The 20,630-nt window shown below is 40.2% G+C and overlaps 1 protein-coding gene across 9 annotated transcripts in view; it reads left to right on the top strand.

Annotated features, from left to right (window-relative positions):
• slx4ip (SLX4 interacting protein) overlaps window positions 1–20,630 on the top strand; it is a 179,824-nt gene that overhangs the window by 38,402 nt on the left and 120,792 nt on the right. For 7 of the 9 annotated variants that reach the window (XM_069931867.1, XM_069931865.1, XM_069931859.1 and 4 more), the window contains 2 exons: window positions 3,988–4,048; window positions 4,303–4,358. In XM_069931867.1, the coding sequence (XP_069787968.1) occupies window positions 4,332–4,358 (27 nt within the window). In that variant the 5' untranslated portion in view covers window positions 3,988–4,048; window positions 4,303–4,331. Of the gene's footprint in view, window positions 1–990; window positions 1,015–3,987; window positions 4,049–4,302; window positions 4,359–7,011; window positions 7,094–20,630 lie in introns of those variants that run through there. The other 2 variants (XM_069931864.1, XM_069931862.1) reach the window with 2 other exon arrangements.

Raw genomic sequence — 20,630 nt, 5'->3', positions numbered from 1 at the left:
GCTCGGCCAATTACAGCCAATTCCTGGGCTGGTCCGCCCAGAAGGGTGGCAAATGCACACCCACAGTGTTGGTCGCAGCCATTGCAACTGTAGTGGTAGCAGCATCCTGTATTCTGTTGCATTCAAGGTAGGTTCCAAAAACATTGGAACTGTCGGGATCACCACTGTAGCATCCGCTAGGGCCACTCTACGGAATCAAGAGACATCCACACGGTGTGAGGGTGAACTAGTAATTGATTTTATTTTTTGAATTCCTCGCACTGCGCACTTCCGCTGATGTGTGCGCTGGCTTCCAGAAGTGACGTCAGCATGTCGCGGCGTCACTCATCCAGAAGTGGTGATATCCCTTGGGCCACATGTGTTTTTTGTTAACCACGGGCTTCTCTGGATTGAAGGGGGACCCGCGCCATTTTGAATCGAACAACTGGGTCAGCGATTCAGCCCACGGTTGCTCGGTCTACTAATTTTCATATGAGTTCATCTGTATTTTAACTTCACCTTCCAGACAGTTTTGGATTTTTGTTTTTTTTTTATTATTGTCAAGGACCAGATCTGTTGTGGTGAACCCTCAGCTTAGGGTGTCCAGGCTTTTTCTTTTTTGTTCTTGTGGTTTCTTTTTGTTTAATTTGGCAAGTTAGATGGGGTTTTAATAATTTTTTGCTCTCTTTTTGAGTATTCCAAATTGAGGAGAAAGGGATAACATTGTTCATTAAGTTACAATGTTAAACGTTGTATTATGTATTGCAGTATATTGATGCTTCTGTCTTTACTATTTGATTCTGCATTCTATTCTCATTGTTTACTATAATATGTTTAATAAAAAGAAAAATTTCAGATTTATTTTCAGAGTACATGCATGACATCACATACTTCCCTGAGATTCTTCTTCCTGCAGTCAAGGCAGAATTACCACTTATTGGTAGTGCATAAAAGTACTGTATACAAATAAATAAAGAAATGTGAACAAACCGTGCAATACAGTGAGGAAAAGAAATCAAAACAATAAAGTGCAAAGTAAGAGTCCTTAAATGAGTCTGTAACAGCTGTTCCTGAACCTGGTGGTGCGAGTCTTGTGGCACATATACCGCTTTCCTGATGGTAGCTGATTCATATAGATCCTTAATTACTGCTGCTCTCTGCCAGCGGCATTCCTTGTAGATGTTCTTGTTAGTGAGAAGGGTTTTGCATGTGATATCCTGGGCTGTGTCCATACCTTTTGCAGGGCTTTACGCTTGGGGTATTAGTGCCCCCACACCATATCCTGATGCAGCCAGTCAGCACACTTTCCACCACACATATGTAGAAATTTGACCTCTGCAAACTCCTGAGGAAGTAGAGGCACTGTGCCATTAGTGTGTTGGGCCCAGGAAAGATCCTCTGAGAGACTGACTCCCAAGAACTTAAATTTGTTCACCCTCTCCACTGTTGATTCCCCCATTGATAATTGGATTGTATACCTCTGGCTTTCCTTTCCTGAAATCAACAATCAGCTCCTTAGTTTTGGTGACATTGAGTGTGAGGTTGTTGTTGGTGTACCATTCAGCCAAGTTTCCAATCTTGCTTCTGTATGCTGACTCATTGCCCCTTTTTATATAACTCACTACCATGGTATTGTCAACGAATTTATCAATGGTATTGTTGTTGTACCAAGCTACAATAGTAGCTTTAAAGCAAATAGAACAGGGGGCTAAGAATGCACCCCTGTGGTGTTCCAGTGCTGATGGAGATGGAAATTGTGGAGTACTGGTTGGGAGGTAAAGGTTCCATTATTGTCACCTAATACTACATTTAGAATGTAACATACATGAAATTCTTAGTTGAAGAATTTAACAGAGAGAATTAAGACAGAATCACCACTTTTGACAAGTGACCCTCACTTAAAATGAAGCCCCAGCAAGGAATGAACTGGTGAACCAGTGCTCTAACCACTGAGCTATTGGTGATAGGTCAATACGGGTGAGAAGGGAAAGAAAAGAAGCTCAGATGTGATAGGAAGGAATGGAAGAGAGTTAAGGAAGCTGTGCTCTGATAGAAGGAAGGATGGGAAGCAGCTAGGAAATTAGAGGAAGGAAAGTCCGGGGAGGCATAGAGGGTGGAGAAAAAGAGGAAAACAGGAGGAGGAATAGAGATGGGAAAGATGGAGGGGGGGGCATTGGGAGTAGAGAAATCAAGAGGGGGGGGAAGTCATTGAAAGTTGAATAAGTTGATGTTGATGCCATCTGGTTGGAGACTTTCAAGACAGAATGCTGTTCCACCAACCTGTGTGTGTCCTCATACAGGCAGTACAGTAGATTATGGGGAGACATCAGCATGGGAATGGCCAGTGGAATTAAAATGGCTGGCCACTGGAAATCCTGGATTTTACGATGACAGACCTAAGGTGCTCAAAGTAACATTCCCCCAATCTGCATCTGGTCTTTACAATGTAGAAGAGGCCGCATTGGGTGCAGTAAATATTGCTTGCAGATTCACAGTATTCTTTCACTTGGAAGAATTGTTTGAGGCCCAGAATGGTAGTGAGAGATGAGGTCCGGATGTAGGTACTGTTACAGGGATTAGTGCTGGGTGAGTTGTGGGGGGGGGGATGGGGATGTGGAAGAATAGTAGGAAGAGATTAATAGACAAGAGAGTTGCAGAGGGAGCGATTCCTAAGGAAATCATTGAGGGGAGGGGAGGATGTGTCTGGTGGTGAGATCCCATCAGACGTGAGGGAAATTGTGAAGAAGAATATGTTGGATGTGGGGAATGGTAGGTATGGGGAACTGTATCCCTATTATGTTGGAGAAGTAGATCAAGGGCAGATGTGTGGGTGATGGAAGAGATGAGGGTGATGGATGGATTGATAGCAGTGGAGAAGAGAGCCACATTTGCTGAAGAAGGGCTTCTGAGATGTCTTAGAATGGAAACCCTCATGGGTACAGATTCGGCTGAGACAAAGGAACTGGAAGAAAAGAATTGCATAATTGCAAGAAACTGAGTGGGAAGAGGTATTGTCCAGGTAACAATGGGAATCTAAGTTTGTAATAGATGTCTGTTGAAAACATTACTCGTGCTGCTGCCTCTATTAACTTTTATCTTTGCATTTTGTCTCTATTTTGTCCCCTTGGTTAAGTCCCTTTCCACCTGCATCTGAGACACATCACATGCTCTCCATTAATTTAACAACCATTAATTACCCAGCCTGGACCACCTGATTTGCAGCACATGGTGAGAATGTGCAGGGGGGTGGGGGTGCGGTGGAGTGTACAGTTCTTGTACATTTTCACCCTGCCCCCTCCCCCACCCCCCCCCCCCCCCCCCGCCTGGCAGAATTGGTACTCACCCTGAACAACTTCTCCATTAGTTTTTCCCACCTTTGGATGCAAAGGGAAAGCCATGGATACTCTCATGGGCTCCAGCTATGTCTATCTTTTAGTTGGCTATGTGAAAGAACACATTACAAACATACACAGCTAATGCTCCCCAACTCTTTCCTGCTACATGGGTGATTACATTGGTGCTGTGTCCTGCACCCATGATGATCTTGTCAACTTTGCTGCCAACTTCTACCCTATCCTCAAATTCACTTGGTCCATCTCTGGTATCTCTCCATCTCAAGATTCAGACTGTCAACTGGCATGTTTTACAAATGTAGACACCACGGTTACTTGGCTTCACCTCTTCCCACCCAGTGTCTTGTAATGATGCAAATTCTTTCTTTCAGTTCCTCTATCTCCACTGTATCTCTACCACAACGAGGCTTTCTATTCCAGGACATTGGATACGTCCTTCAGTAAACATGGTTTTCCATCAACTGCTATCAATCCTTGCCTCACTAACAGAAAACAATAACCAATTTTTTAATGGTATTGAGTGAAAGTCTTGATTGGGACTCTGAGAACTCCTTACTCATTGAATAATACGAAAGTTCTTATAATTTTTTAAACATGTACATGGTTTGCCATTCCATTTTTTTTTAATTGAAGTGCTTGCTCCACTCTATTTCAGATATCAGCCTGGATCTTTTGTTGTGGAAGAGGACTTAACCCATAATTGTTTTCACCAGCAGGTGAGTATTTTGAGTGAGACAAATTGGTGCAAAGTGTTTATGTTTAATTAATATTTGTTTCATCATGTGGTTTTTATGTATTTAAATTCTGGTTGGTTGGTTTTATTCTGTGAATGTGATTACAGTATATTCTACCATCTTTGCAGGTTAATCAGGATATGTTCCTACTGTAATAATGCCCTCAAATAAATTTGTGGCTGGTTGGTTTTATTCTGTGAATGTGATTACAGTATATTATTCTACCATCTTTGCAGGTTAATCAGGATATGTTCCTAATGTAATAATGCCCTCAAATAAATTTGTGCTCAAGGTAAGTCATCTTATTTTTTCTTGAGTATATATAGTGAATATTGGTTTTACCTCATTCTTGATTTAAAACACATTTTCTGACAAATACAATAAAATAATATCCTTTTAAATTTCTGCCTAGAAGGGTGATGCAATTGGCCCTTTGGTCTTCAATTCTTCCAAGTAAAATAAATCACTCTAAATTCTGATATACATCCTCTCATAATCTTCCTGGCAACCAACATTTCTGTATTGGAGATCAAATAATGAGTTTTACCAGTGGAGGAAGAGCAAGGGGTTTGGGAAGCAATGGAGCAGCATCAGTGCTAAAAAGCCACTTATGATTATGCAATTAGTGAGATTGTCTGTTTCAAGTCTCTGGTGTTGTCCAGACCAAGCTCTGCTGCGATAACAGATTACAAGACAGACTGTAAAAACAAATCAAGAATGTGATCAAAGCCTTCCTTGAAAAATGCATTGTTTCCTGTAACTCTTGGGTATCCTTGCCCTTTGGTGGAGAAAGCCTCAAGACAGGCATATGGAAGAGGCAGACTACCTGACAAACTGTCCTACCTGCTCATCAGCCACTACCTGCACTATTTGTGGTAAAGTCTATGATTAGGCGTTGTATCAATGGAGCATCTTCCAGGAGGGAATTCCAGAAATTATAGCTCTAGCAGTGAAGATTCTATGACCTCTAGTTTATGCTGAATAGAAAAAAGAACCTAGCTAAGAGCAAGTGAAAATAGTGAAAGCCTGGAGAATACAAAGACATGACATTGCTGGTCAAAAAGCTACAAACACTGGGCCTCCGTACCCACCTCTGCAACTGGATTCTTGACGTTCTCATCAGAAGACCACAGTCAGTATGAATGGGAAGCAGCGTCTCCTCCTCACTGATTATCAACACAGGCACACCCCAAGGATTCGTGCTTATCCCACTGCTCTACTTATTATACACTCACAACTGTGTGACCAGACACAATTCCAATGCTATCTACAAGTTTGGATGACACCACAGTTGTCAGCAGAATTACAAATCACAATGAGGAAGCAATATCGGAGGGAGATAGCTCAGCTCTTTGAGTGATGTCACAACAACAGCCTTGCGCTCAACATCAGCACAACTAAGGAGATGAATGTGGACTTAAGGAGGAAGTCAGGAAAACATGATCCAGTCCTCCTTAAGTGCTTAGTAGTGGAGAGAGTCAGGAACTTCAAATTCCTGGGTGTCAACATCTCTGAGGACCTATCCTGGAGCCTCCATGTTGATGCAATCACGAAGAAGGCCCATCAGCACTTGTACTTTGAGGTGCTTGAGGAGATTCGGTACGTCATCGAAGACGCTCATAAACATTTACAGGTGTACCATGGAGAGCATTCTGGCTGGTTGCATCACTGTCTGGTATGGACCCACCAAATCTCAGGACAAGAAAAAACTCCAGAAGGTTGTTAACTCGGCAGAGTCTTAAAAAAGCAACCTCTATCCTCAATGACCCCCACCACCCACTCTGTTACTGTTGGGAAGGAGGTACAGGAGCCTAAAGACAAGCACGCAGCAACACAGGGACAGCTTCTTCCCCAATACCATCAGATTCCTGAATAATCAATGAACCAAACTGCCCTACTTTTCGTGCACTAATATTTAAATTTTTTATGTATATTAGTGTTGTAAGATGGTTCATAATATGAATGTTTGCACTGTGACGCTGCCACAAAACACTGAATTTCATGACTTGTTCATAACAATAGATTCTGATTCTAAAATGGAAGTTTCAGCAACAGATGGACTTGGACCTGGGCAGATTCGGATGATGCTATGGAAGTGGAGATATGCAGGGACCCTGAAGTCTGAATGCAGCTCTGGATTATTCAGCATTAAAGCTGTTAAAGTTTGGATTAGTTTTGGACATTTGATTGTGAAAAGAATGGAATCACTGGATAGGGAACAAAATTTGTACTGGATTGTTAGTCCTTAACATTTAGGTGGAGGAACTTCCTGGTCTGATCTTGGATTCTGGACAAATACAAGATGCAAGATTCCTTTGTTGTGATGAAATATTACACAAAATTTCTTTTTACCTGCAGTAAGGCAGTCAAAGAATCACCATTAGTATTGCCTATTGTCCCTTACAGTAAGAAAGAAAAAGCAGCAAAAGAGACCCTGTAGAGACTGAGTATCTGTGGATTCACTACCAGTACTCCCTTAGCCTCTGCAACAGCACAGGCCTCTATTTGATCCATCGGTAACTTGAATTCCATTTCCAAAGCTCTGACATGATAGGGAATCCTTCAGTGCCAAATGCCCTTTCCCTCAGCACCATCATGAATCCCAGTTTCGCAAGTCCCTCAACCGCAGGTCGCTGACCGCCTGCAGCCTGTGTGGTGCTTTCAGCCACTGAGCACCTCATAACTGCCGTGGTCAGTGTCCTGTTGGATTGTCTCCTCTGCTTCTCTACGGGTGGTGGGGGGAGGTGTTCTCCCTGTTTCTGGTGCCCTGCACTGTTTAAAACCTGAATAGAGCCACTAGCATTAGGATCGTGAAACCTGCAAAGCAGCGGAGCAATTCCACTGCTCTCCCAGATCCACACCAGTGGCACCACTGATATTAAAGGAAATCCAGAAGCACCACCGTTTATATATATATATATATAAAAAAAATTTTAAATCTGCAGCTTCGAGAAGAGTGGTGAGGTCGAGAGATAGTGATGAGTAAAACTGGATCTCAATGGTGTACATATGGAAACAGGCGAATTGGTGTGTATGGAATTTTCATCCACCCATCTTATGATCATTTTGTCTCTTGAGTGGCGGTCCAACAATTACTTCCATTAAGCGCAGTTGAAAATAGTGCTTGATGAATTTGCTGCATTTGGACTTGAGCCGAGCTTTATGTGCACAAGTCTTACTTTACAAATTATTGATCGACCAGAGTATATGGCATTGATATTCCAGGATTGCTTATGGGCTTTGTGTGATGTATTACTTGTTCAATGTATCAATCTTCATTGTTTCGCAAATCAAGATTGATCACTTAGCCAAGGCAGACTTTATTTATGGAGCCAAATCATAACAGCAGTCTGTCTTCAGAGAAGTGGAGAGAGTTTTAGGAAATTTCTTCAGACATTGTCCTTAATTTTATAATCATCAAATCCAAACATTTTTTTTAAAAATATACTTTTATCTATAATCAAATTGTTGCTGAGATCAAATGATCATAACTTATTTAATGGGATTTCATAGGTTGACTGGAAAAGTGGTCAAAGAAATGGCAAGTGGAATTTAACTCAGACAAGTGTGAGTGATGCATTTTGGGAAGTTAAACCAGAGCCAGCCATGTAATGAAGGACAGGGTGCAGGGGAGTGTTGTTGAACAGGGGACTTGAGGTAGAAGAACACAGTTGCCTGAAAGTGGCAATACTACTAGGTATACAACTAGATAATAATCTAAGCCAGCTATACAAACTAAATTATCAGCTATTAATGAAGAAATTATAAGACAACTTAGAGCATTGGAAAGACTTACCACTAACACTGATAGGAAGGGTAAATTGAATTAAAGTGAATATCTTCCCAAGGATACAATACCTATTTCAATCATTACCAATTCACTTAACAGAGAAATTCTTCAAGGAGCTAAAGAAAATAATAAGGAAATTCTTATGGAAAGGGGGGAAACCGAGGATAGTGCTAGATAAATTAACAGAATGGTACAAACAAGGAGGCTTACAGCTACCAAACTTTAAGAATTATTATAGAGCAGTACAATTAAGATACCTATCAGATTTTTATCAAACAAGGGAAAAACCAGATTGGACCAGATTAGAGCTATATAAAATAGGGGAGAAGATACCTGAACATGTACTATATAAGTGGGATGAAAAGCTGGTGCAACATAGGAATTCACCAGTACTGCACCATCTGCTCAACGTTTGGAAGAAGATTCACGTAGAAATGAATAAAACAAATTATCAACTACCAAAACTAATATTGACACAAAATCAACTAATCCCTTTCACAATAGATAACCTTTCCTTTAGAGAATGGGAGAGAAAAGGGATCAAAAGAATAGAAAATTGTTTTTTGGGATATAAATTATTATCTTTTGAACAAATGAAGGACAAATATGGTATAACTCATGGTACAATGTTTGCATACCACCAACTGAAAACCTACTTGAAGGTCAAATTGGGAAGCAGACTGAGGTTACCAGAAGGAAGCAATTTTGAATATGTGATTACAGACACAATGATAATTAAAAGATTTATAACAAACTTGGACATCAAACTGCAAGAGAAAGAGAACGAGGAAACAAGCTGTAAACCCAAACAAAAATGGGAACAAGATCTAAACATAAAGATAAAGAATGAAACATGGGAAAAGCTATGCTCCGGAACTATGAGAAATACAATAAACACGAGGTTACGCATGATACAATATAATTGGTTGCACAGGCTATACACCACGCCCCAAAAGTTAAATAAATGGGACCCAACAGTATCAGATGGATGTTTTCGCTGTAAGAAGGAAACGGGAACAACAGTACATGCAATTTGGGCATGTGAGAAAGTGGAAAAGTTTTGGGAAGATCTAAACCAGGTATTAAATAAAAGCACAAAAAGCAACATACCAAAAAATCCAGAGATCTTTCTTCTAAGTAATATAAAAAGTAAAGAACTTGGACTCGATTTGGATGGAGCACAAAAAAGATTTATTATGATAGCCTTAGCTGTAGCAAAAAAAGTATTATGTCAACCTGGAAATTAGAAGATAGCCTGAGAATACAACAATGGTACATAGAAATGATTAAATGTATTCCATTGGAAAAAAAATAACATATAATTTAAGAAATAACATCACAGTATTCAAACAAATTTGGGAACCGTACATGGAACACAATAGAGAAGTCCTACCGCGGACCTCCACCACCTAAAATGACAGAAGGAGAAGAAGAGGAAATGAACTGACCCAGTATGTAAAAGTAGAAGACACAAATTTCTTTTTATTTTCATTGTGTGACAACATTGTTTAATGGGTTTAATGTATCATATATGTTGAACGTTGAGTGAGTGGGGAGGGGGGTGAAGGAGGGAGGGAAGGGAGGGGAGAAAAATGACACTATATTCAAGAGGGAAATGTTTGTGTGTATTTTGGTCAGTATGGTTCACAGTGTGAAAAAAATTTTTTTAAGTGGCAATACTAGTTGACAAGGTGATGAACAAAGCTTATAGCACACTTGCCTTCAGACAGGGCTTTGAATACAAGAGTTGGGGCATCATGTAACAGGAGTGATTGCACCCAGAATATTGTGTGCTGTACTGGTTGTCATATTTATAGGAAGGATTAAGATGCTGAGAAGATTCACAAGAATGTTAGGGCTGGAGAGTTTGGGCTATTAGAGATTGGATAGATTGTTTTCACTGGAGCTAAACATACTGAAGGGTGTCCATAGAGGTTTATAAAATCATGGACATGGATAAAGTGGGTGGTCATATTTTCTAGGGTATGGGATTCTAAAACTAGAGGGTGTAGATTTAAGCGAGAAGGGGAAGTCGAAGGGACCTGAGGGTCGATTTTTTTTTTTTCCCTCACAGAGTGAGGAAAATGAATGAGCAGCCAGAGGAAGTGGGTCAGGAGGTACAATTACAGCTTTTAAAGAACATACCGATGCACCGATAGGAAAGATTCAGAGGGATATGGTCCAAATATAGGCAAAAAATACTAATACAGGAAGACATCTTGATTAGCAGGGGGCCTGTTTCTGTGCTGCATGACATGACTCTGCATCAGGTTTAATGGTTCTAACTGTTGGTTATGTAAACCAGAAGAGGGAGCCGTAGAGCTGCCTTTATTATATTAAGCTGGCAAAATTATTTTCCAAACTAAAACAATGAGTTTTTATTTTTGAAAGCATTTTTCATACGCTTTATTACTTATTTTTAATAGGCTAATTATTTGGAGTCACAAATAAATTCTACATATGTAAATTTGAAGAGATGAAATGAGATTATCATAATTACTAAATTCTGGTGTAATGATAGAGAATATTATATTAACAATTGTGACCTATTTATGAATAAATTCAATTGCATTGTGGATTTTTATGTATGAAAAATTTGACTATTTAAGTAATGTAATGAAAAGTCTCATTAATAATTTCTGACAAAAGCTAGTAATATCTGAACTATCTTCTCAGCTGTCTGAAAGTTGTGTATCACTCTCCTAGTATTCAACTTTTATTCCATCCAGAAGTTTTGGCTTTAGCAGATTAATTATTGCAGTCAATTGCTGCTCATTTCTAGTGTGACAATTGACCAGTCACAGTAAAATATCTCAGAGGGTCAAACGTAATGGGTAGGTTGGCATACATTCTACCTTACATGTCTGTAATTCATGCATTGGGTTCCAGCTCTGAAGCTGACTGCAGTTCATTGTTTGAGAATCTTTGAAGTAGTCTGTTTAGCAGTGAATACTATCTTAGTTTAGTTGATAAAGTCATACCCCTGAAATGCAAGGGAGTAAGTACTTGAGTATACAAATGCAGGACACAATCAGGGACTCCATCTGGTCCAGTCGCTTTCTACAGGTTTGTTTTTAGGAAGGCTATTTGATGTCTGCAGCAGTAGCCATGGGTGCAGGCATGCATGACGCTATCATGACTGGTGGAGACTGCTCACTGATCTTGTGTTCAAAGCAAGCATTAGACTACATTGATCTTGTCAGAGAAGGATGCAATATTGCTTATGACTCTTCCCACCTTTGCTTCATTGCCTACCACAATCAATTGAGCATCTGTGAGACTAGATTTGGGCTCTAGCTTGCCCGTTGACATCTCTGGTGACCTAGAAAGGTTGTTCCTTTTTTTTTTAAGTAGAGGTTCAGGTCACCTGAATTGAACACCTTAGACGTTTGCAGATTCACAAGTGTTGCTTCACTTAGAAGGACTGTTTGGGGCTCCAAATGGTAGTGAGAGAGGTGATATGGACGCAAGTGTAGCATTTCCTGTGTACATCGGTAGGTACTAAGGGATTAGCGCAATGAATGAGTGGACGAGAGAGTCACAGAGAGAGCAGTACCTGCAGAAGGGGGAGAGGAGAAGCTGTGTTTGGTGGTGGAATCACATTGTAGGTGGCAGAAGTTGCAGAAGATAATATATTGAATGCAAAGGCTGGTGGGGTGGCAAATGCACAGGAAATAAAGTGGATACAGGCAAGGACTTAGTTGACATTGGTAGAGGGGAAGCTCCTTTTTATTTAAAAGTCATCTTGGATGATCAAGAATGGAAGACCTCATGCTAGTTGCAGATACGATGGAAACTGAGGAATTGAGAAAAGAATAGAATCAGGGATCAGGGTGCGATGAGATGTTTTGGTAACTGTGGGAGTTGGTGAGTTTGTATTCCTGCTCATCCAGGATATTTCATAGCTGCTTTTGATATTCCTAATGCCCTGCTTTGGCTCTTCCCTGCAGACTTTACAATGCACATAAAATATTTTTTTTAATTCAGACTTTCAGTATTGAGAAGATGGGCTTTCACTCCAAACCTGAGGTGACTGATGTCTGATTTTGGAATTCATCACTAGTCATTACTTTATCTTCTGGCATAAAGATGTTGATATTGGTAGGGTTTGCACCCCAGAGAATTCCTTTCCACTCTATTTTCTGAAATTCTCTAGGCATGTTGAGGAAATTTTAGAATTTCCTGAAGAGAAACTGTTAATAACAATGTTGTACCACATCCTACCTCGCCATTTCAGAGGATTAAAAGTCAAGTTTATTGTCATCTGAGTGTACAAATACAACCCGACAAAACAGCGTTCTCTGCTCCTTGGTGCAAAAGGTGCAGACCCACCACCAGACATAACACACATCAGCACAAACAATATATATGCAGGGTAAGTATTTTGTCGATACAATTAATTAAATAAATATTGTTTTGCCCATTTCAGAGTTTCAGTTAGTTAGTGTGATCAGTTCCTTTGGTTATTCAACATTCTCATTTCCTGTGGCGAGAAACTGCTCATCCTGCTGGATACTCCTCTATCTCTTCCCCGACAGGAGCAGCTGTGTGCAGAGTGGAAGGGGGCCTCAATGGTTTTGAGCGAACTCTGTTCAAACAATGATCGCGGTAGATCACATTGATGGGTGGGGGGGGTGTGCGGGAGATTCCAGTGATCCTCTCTGCCTCTCTTCTGGTCACATAGATTGACCTCCGACCCATTTCTCAGCAGCAACTGTATCACACTGTGATACAGCCAGACAGGGCACTCAATCAAGCTCCTATAGAAGGTTGACATAATGGTGACCGGTAGCCTTGCCCGCTTCAGTCTTCTCAGGAAGTGCAGTCGCTGTTACGACTTCCTGACCATTGAGGAGATGTTGAGTGCCCACGATAGGTCACTAGTTAAGGAACTCCAAAGAACTTGGTGCTCTCCACACTCTACTACAGAGCTGTTGATGTGTAGTGGAAGATGGTCATTCCTGGTCCTCCCGAAATCTACAATCATCTCCTTCATCTTGTCAACGTTGAGACTCAGGTTGTTACTCACACCATATTGTGAGATTTTCCACCTCTTCTCTGCAGTGTGACTCATTGTTATTACTGATGAGGCCAGCTACTGTTGTGTTATTTGCAAACTTGGTGACACTGTTGGAACTGGATCTGGCAATGCAGTTATGCATGAACAGGAGCAGGCTGAACACCCAGCCCAGAGGTGCGCCAGTGCTCAGTATAATGGTGCTTGACATTCTGCTACTAACCAAGACAGACTGTGGTCTGTCCTTTAGGAAGTCCAGGATCCAGTTGCAGAAATGGGTGCTGAGCCACAGCGAGGACTGCTTCTGCACCAGCCTCTGGGGAATGATCATATTAAATGCCGAGCTGAAGTCAATGAACAGCAACCTGGCGTATGAGGCATCGTTCTCCAAGCGGGCTTGAGTGTAGTGAGGCAACAAGGCTAGAGTATCATCTGTGGATTGGTTTCTTCTATAGGCAAATTGAAACGTGTCCAGCGTCAATGTTTTGATGCGTTCCATCACCAGACTCTCAAAGCATTTCCTAATGGTGGAGGTCAGTGCCTTAAGGTGGTGGTCATTGAGGCCTCTTATTATCACCCTCTTGGATACTGGGATGATGGTGGCTGTCTTGAACCCTGCTGGATCGATTGACTGCTGTAGTGAGGTGTTGTAGATGCCTGTGAAGACCTCCAGCAATTGATCTACGCAGTCCTTTAGTTCCCCACCAGGTATGTTGTCTGGTCCCGCTGCCTTGTGTGGGTTCACCTTGGATAGAGGTTGTCTAAGCTGAGTCTTTCACCGGGAGCATTGTATGATTAACAGGACACGGTCATTTTGAGGTCCCTCATTTCCTGTTTAGAAATTATAACACTGCTTTAAAATCTCCCTTTGCAGATAGATTCTTTTGAACGGCAGATATCCTGCAAGTGGTTTTATGAATAAATTAGATGGAGGTTGGATGGATCGAGAAACAGAAGTTGTATTCCCCTGGAGCTCCAGCCAAATAATAGAAATTGTATAATATCTACATTATTTTGAAACATTTTTGGTTTTGATGTATTGCTGCCTCGTAGCATTTTGCACTTTTGGTAAAAGGTTGCATTAGTTTGAGCATTGATGTGCATGTTTTATATCTCCCCATATGCAAACAACTAATACTTCAATGTAACCAACATTCTGACTTAAAAACTGATGAACTACCCCATGAGTTAAATGCATCCAAAATAAAACTGTGTAATCTAAGAATTAACTTGGATTTTGTTTGTCTGAAAATAAGGCACTAGTTTTATTTTCTTAACATTGTAAGCTACTTAATATGGAGCCATATCACTTTCCAGCAAAAAAGGATAATTACTTCGTTTTGCTGATTGATTCATATTCTTGCCACTTTTTATAGATGCAATTTTTTCAGAATAATTTAAGTGAATTCAATAGTACATTTAATAGAAAAAATTGTGTAATTAATGAGGGGATACTCCAGAATGCAGCCATAACTTCTGGGGTCATTGCATGTTCTGTGAAGTTACAGATTTTCACAAGAATTTATTTTTAAGATTTTTTTTTATAAAACATTGTTGTCTTGCAAAATTTGGATTGAAATAATGATAAAAATTGCATATAAACTTATTGTGATCAATAATAGCTGTGGATCTTTAAATCTGGCTCAGTGATATTTTTATGGTTCTTGTTTTCCGAGCAAAAGAAGCACTCTTGATTATTGAGTAATGCAGTCTAACTTGCTCTTAATGTTTTAAATAATATTGAAGGAGCACATTGCCAGGAGCAAGATAAGGTATTGAGTGTGGAGAGAAAAATATGGATTTTTAATCTTTGTCTCTGGGTTTTCCTTTTAAGTGACTTCCTGTTTCTCAGTGAGATGCTATTTATTGGCCACATTAGCTCTCTGTTTCAAATGTCTTCAGTTTAAAATCCCTGGTTTATAAAATGCTTTCTAAGGTCTTTCCTATCTATGTATCCATGGTACAGCAACCTAGACTCCATACATTGGAATTCACTCCTGAAATTTCTAAATCTGAGAAATCAACTTATTTTAATCCTTTAAATTAATAAATTATTTGACTAGGCATCCATTCTGTCTAAGCATTGTTATTTATAAAGGGTGTTTGCAGCACAATTAAAGATAATTATTGTGGGATAGCCAAAATATTAGCAAAAACTAATGTGTGGCCAATGCAACATTTAGAATTGGTACTGGCTTTTCCAATTTTATAATTGTAACTAGCCCTTTAAAAGAAAGTTCTAAGATGCTTCTGAAGCTCCAAATGACAGTTAATACACTCATGAATTAAAGAGTTAATGAAAATAAAATCAAACTACATATGCTGGCAATCTCAACTAAAAAGGGAAAATGCAGCATCTTTCAAAATCTGTATAGTTAACAGTTCAGGACTGGGATCTGTCATCTGATCTAGAAAGGATAGGAAACTATTTTATCAAAACTGGGAACCATAATTACTCCATGCAGAGCATGCAGGGATTTATGACCACACACAATTTGTGAATATATTTAAAGTATTCAAATAGCTATTCATCCAATCATAATTGAAAAAAACTTTATATAGTTAAGAAATGATAAGAAGGACAGTATGCTAATCACCTCATCAACTTTCTCCACTTTATTGCTAGCTTTCACCCTGTCATCAAATTCACTTGAACAGTTTCTGGGAACACACCTCTCTCTCTCTCTCTCTCTCTCTCTCTCTCTCTCTCTCTCTCTCTCTCTCTCTCTCTCTCTCTCTCCGTCCATCTCTTCAGACATTCTCTATCAATCCACCAACTCCCACAGTTAACTCAACTTCACCTCTTCACACCCTGCCCTCCTAAGGATTCTTTTGATTTTTCCAAATTCCTCTATTGCAACTGTTCACAGGATGAGGTCTTCTATTCTAGAACATCTGAGATGTTATCCTCCTTCAGAAAGCCTGGGTTCTCTTCTACTGCCATCAACTCAGCCCTTGCCCCCTCTATTTGCTGTACATTACAAGTGGATAGGGTTGTAAAGAGAGCTTTTGGCACATTGGCCTTCATAAATCAAAGTATTGATTACAGGCGTTGGGTTGTTATGTTAAAGTTGTATAAGACATTGATGGGGTCAGATTTGAAGTATTGTGTGCAGTGTTAGTCACCTCCCTACAGGAAAGATATCAATAAGATAGAAAGAGTACAAAGAAGATTCACTAGGATGTTGCCCAGACTTCAGGGAAAGGTTCAGGAGAGTAGAAGAATGAGGGGAGATTTGATAGAGGTATTTAAAATTCTGAAGGGGATAGACAGAGTAAATGTAGATAAGCTTTTTCCACCGAGGATAGGTGAGATACAAACCAGAGGACATGGGTTAAGAGAGAAAGGGGCACCTGAGGTGGAACTTCTTCACACAGAGAGTAGTGGGGGTGTGGAATGATCTTCAAACTGAAGTGGTGAATACGGGCTCCATTCTTGCATTTTAGAGGAATTTAGACAGGTACATTGATGGGAGTGGTATAGAGGATTATGGACTGGGTGCAGGTCAGTGATTGTATCTGCCCCAGCCCCCTCTGCCCTTAGATGCAACAAGGACATTATTCCACTTGTCCTTGCCTTCCACCCCCACCAACCTCCACGTCCATCATATTATCCTTGGCGATTTCCACCATCTTCAATATGATCCTACCACCAGACACATCTTCCTCTTGCCTCCCCTCTCCATTTTTTTCAGGGACCACTCCCGCCGGAGTCCCACATCCACTCATTTCTTACTTCTAATCACCCCCTTGGTCCCTATCCCTGTGACTGCAGGAAATGCTACACCTGTGCCCACATCTCCTCCCTCCCCACCATTTAGGGCCTCAAACAGTCCTAAGGGAAGGAACACATCACGTGAATCTGCAGGGCTTAATTCTACAATATCTGGTGCTCCTATTGTGGCCTCTTCTCCATCAGAGAGATTGAACGCAGACAGGAAGATCATTTAATTGAACTCTATCCACTGCAATGACAAGGACCTTTCAGTGCTCAACCATTTTCTATGCCCCCTTCCCACACCGACATGTCTTTCCATGGCCTTGTGCTTCTCGAACCAGATGGCACTAACATAGACTTCTCCAGTTTCTGTTAGGCCCCTCCCCTGTCACTCCCTCTATCCCTATCCCTCAGTCTCCTTTCCTCCAACTTCCCTCTCCATTCAGAGAGCCACCTCCTCCTCCTTTCACCTCAGTTTTTTTTCTCTTCTACCCTCCCACCCATATGCACCTATGAACTCTTGCCCTAGGGCCTGTGCTCCACTTCCTGTCCCTTCTTCTCTCCTCTCCTCCTTTCCCCCACCTTTATATTCTGGCACGTATCTGGTTTTTGCTCATAACTTAACAAAGGGCTCAGGCCTGAAACATTGGTTATGGTTTCCTATAGACTCTGCGTGACTTGCTGAGTTTCTCACGCACTTTTGTATATTTCATGCTAATGAATACTATAACTTGTATGAGTGAAATATGTTAAATTAAGTGATTATAGTTCTCCCCCTTATCCGTAGTTTTGCTTTCCGCGATTTCAGTTAGCCACAGAAAACTGCAATCTGAAAATATTAAATGGAAAATTCCCAAAATAAACAATTCATGTTATAAGTTACATGATGAAATCTCGCGCTGTCCTGCCCGGGACGTGTATCGTCCCTTTGTCCAGTGTATCCACGCTGCATATTGCTACCTGCCCGTTAGCTGTCTCGGTGATCAGATCAACTGCTGCAGTATCGCAGTACTTGCGTTCCACTAACCTTTTCTTAAATATTGTTATCATTGTTCTATTTTATTATTAGTTATTGGTGTTAATTTCTCATTGTGCCTAATTTCTAAATTAAACTTTATCATAGTTGTGTATGTATAGGGAAAAAAAACATAGTGTATATATATAGGGTTTGGCACTATCCACAGTTTCAGGCATCTGCTGGTGGACTTGAAATATGTTCCCCACGGATAAGGGGGAACTACAGTGCTCACTTTTTGCTTCTCTGTTGCTATGCAGACACTTCAAAGTTTAACACTGATGTCACAAAGATGCTCGGTTAATCTTTCCTCAGAAAAATAACCAAGAGTATGAAACATGATCTGTTTGTACAGAACTTATTTTTACAAAGATCGTTTATTGGTTTTATGATGTAATCACTTGAGTGCATAGATATTTCTGAAAGTGTTAAAACTGATGTTTTAAATTATGCTGTGTATGTATATTTTGTACTTGATATATAACTAATGTATAATTCTGTATTTTATATTTAAATTGTCAAAAATCAGTTTTTAATAAACCTATTTTAACCATCTTGGCAGTTTGAAGCATAATTCTCAATCTCCCAGGCACAGGGTAGGATGATTTACTGTACCAGATTAGGAAAGGCCATCTAATGGGCTGCCATAGATTTTCATTGTTGGACTTGTGATAGTTAAAGAAGTGAATTGTTATAAATTAGGTGTTGTTATCTGCAATCCGAGTCAGTACCTCTCCTTCAGTTCACTTGAATCTGGTTTTGGTTACTTGTGCTGCGTACAATATGCATATTATACTAAATGGTCGTAGTTTCTGTAGTTCTTTTGATAGCGTTGCAGTCAAAATCCTATAGATTGATAGCAATGTCAAAGGGCTCAGAGGTGCTGAGCAATGCATTCATTTATGCTGTGGATTACAGCACTACAAAAACAGTCTGGTAGTGGGAAACTAAGCACGAGATAAGAGGTAGTGGAAAGATAGATATCTAAGAGCAGTGACTGATATAGAACAGAGCTGGAGTGGGCAAAAAGTGAAAAGATTGGTTGATGTTATAAATTTGTTTTAACAATTAATAGTCTAAAATATAAACATGGGAATAGATGGAGTACATTGACTAAATAGAATATGCAAACTAGAATTCCCTTTAATGGGAACAAAGAAATTTGTAGTCTAATGGATTTGTGCAAATTGCATTTGACCTACTGGATTTTTGTAGGAGGGGGCATTGGTTGCAGGAAAGTGAGATGGAACCAGTGTATATTGTATATCTTATTTTTCAAAGGGATTTTGATAAGATGGTAAGGAAGGTGTTGCTCTGAGGTCACTTGAGATCAGGATAATATATGGTTAGGCAAGACAATGGCAGATGAAGTATAATGTGGATTAAAAACAAAATTTCCCACCTTTGAAGGAAGAATGGGAAAACTGAATACTCAACTAAAAGTTTATCATATACACAAATACAATATATAAATGCACCAAAATTAATACCTGCTACACCAACTACAGTAAACTAAATGCGATAATATGCTATGAACAAAAAAAATATAAAATATACTTGGTGACCTTATCTTGACAGCAGCCATTGATCAAACCATGTTTCTCCCATGAATCCCACACCCTGATTCCTTTCCTTCCAAACTGCTGACCACCTATTGCTCATTCCTGTTTCATTTGAGCTATTGCTATTAATAGTTTTTTCCTTTACATTCCCTTTCACTGATCTCTCCCCTTTTTTCAAAATATATTTATTGAGCATCAAAAACAATTTCGTATACATTATATAGATATACGTTGTGCTCCTAGTTTATTTTTTATACAACACAAAATCAACACACATATACTAAATGTTCACATACATCCTCTGATATAAACTCAGATCTCTCCCTTTTTAACAAAAACAGAAAATGCTGAAAGTACGCAGCGGGTAAGGCATATCTTTTGGATAATAAACTGCATCAAATTGGGGATTCTTGTCACAATTTTATCATTATCCCTTTCCACAGAAGAACACACTGAGCCCATTAGTTCGTACAAACTACTATCTTCAACCTGGCTTTCCTCTAATGTCCTTGAATGTGATTTTCTATTCAGATTTTTTTTTAATCCTAAGAGTTTAACAGAATGAAACTCTGATCCATACTTACAGATTTCATTCTTCATCCTGGTAACTGCCTGAGCATTCATTGATTATACTTCAGCCAAAGATTGATGGATTCTTGGATGGAAACTAGACATGGGAAAATTAAACTGGATATATGTAACTGGGATGTATTGGCCATGATTTCATTGAATAGTAGAACAGGCTTTTGGGAGCTTTTGTGGCCTGGATCTTTTCATGTTCTTTTATCTTCTCTTTGGCTTGGCTTCGCGGACGAAGATTTATGGAGGGGGTAAAAGTCCACGTCAGCTGCAGGCTCGTTTGTGGCTGACAAGTCCGATGCGGGACAGGCAGGCACGGTTGCAGCGGCTGCAGGGGAAAATTGGTTGGTTGGGGTTGGGTGTTGGGTTTTTCCTCCTTTGCCTTTTGTCAGTGAGGTGGGCTATATAAAAATGCTCAACAAAGGTGATGTAGAGTCCTTTGTTTTGTTCTCTGCACTTTTCTTGGAGCTGTCTGAGGGCAAAGACCATGTCAGTAGTTCCTCTGTTTGCGCGAAAGCCGCACTGTGATTCTGGGAGAATATTCTCGGCGACACTAGGTATTATTCTATTTAGTAGAATCCTAGCGAAGATTTTGCCTGCAATGGAGAGCAGCGTGATTCCCCTGTAGCTTGAGCAGTCTGATTTCTCGCCTTCGACACCGTGAGCAGGAAAGGGCTTTGGCAAATACTAGAGCGCATCGGATGTCCCCCAAAGTTCCTCAACATGATTATCCAACTGCACGAAAACCAACAAGGTCGGGTCAGATACAGCAATGAGCTCTCTGAACCCTTCTCCGTTAACAATGGCGTGAAGCAAGGCTGTGTTCTCGCACCAACCCTCTTTTCAATCTTCTTCAGCATGATGCTGAACCAAGCCATGAAAG

This window comes from Narcine bancroftii, chromosome 4 (assembly GCF_036971445.1).
Source record: "Narcine bancroftii isolate sNarBan1 chromosome 4, sNarBan1.hap1, whole genome shotgun sequence".
NCBI lineage: Eukaryota > Metazoa > Chordata > Chondrichthyes > Torpediniformes > Narcinidae > Narcine > Narcine bancroftii.
Note: the sequence above shows the minus strand (reverse complement) of the source record. Positions and strands in the feature narration are given on the sequence as shown.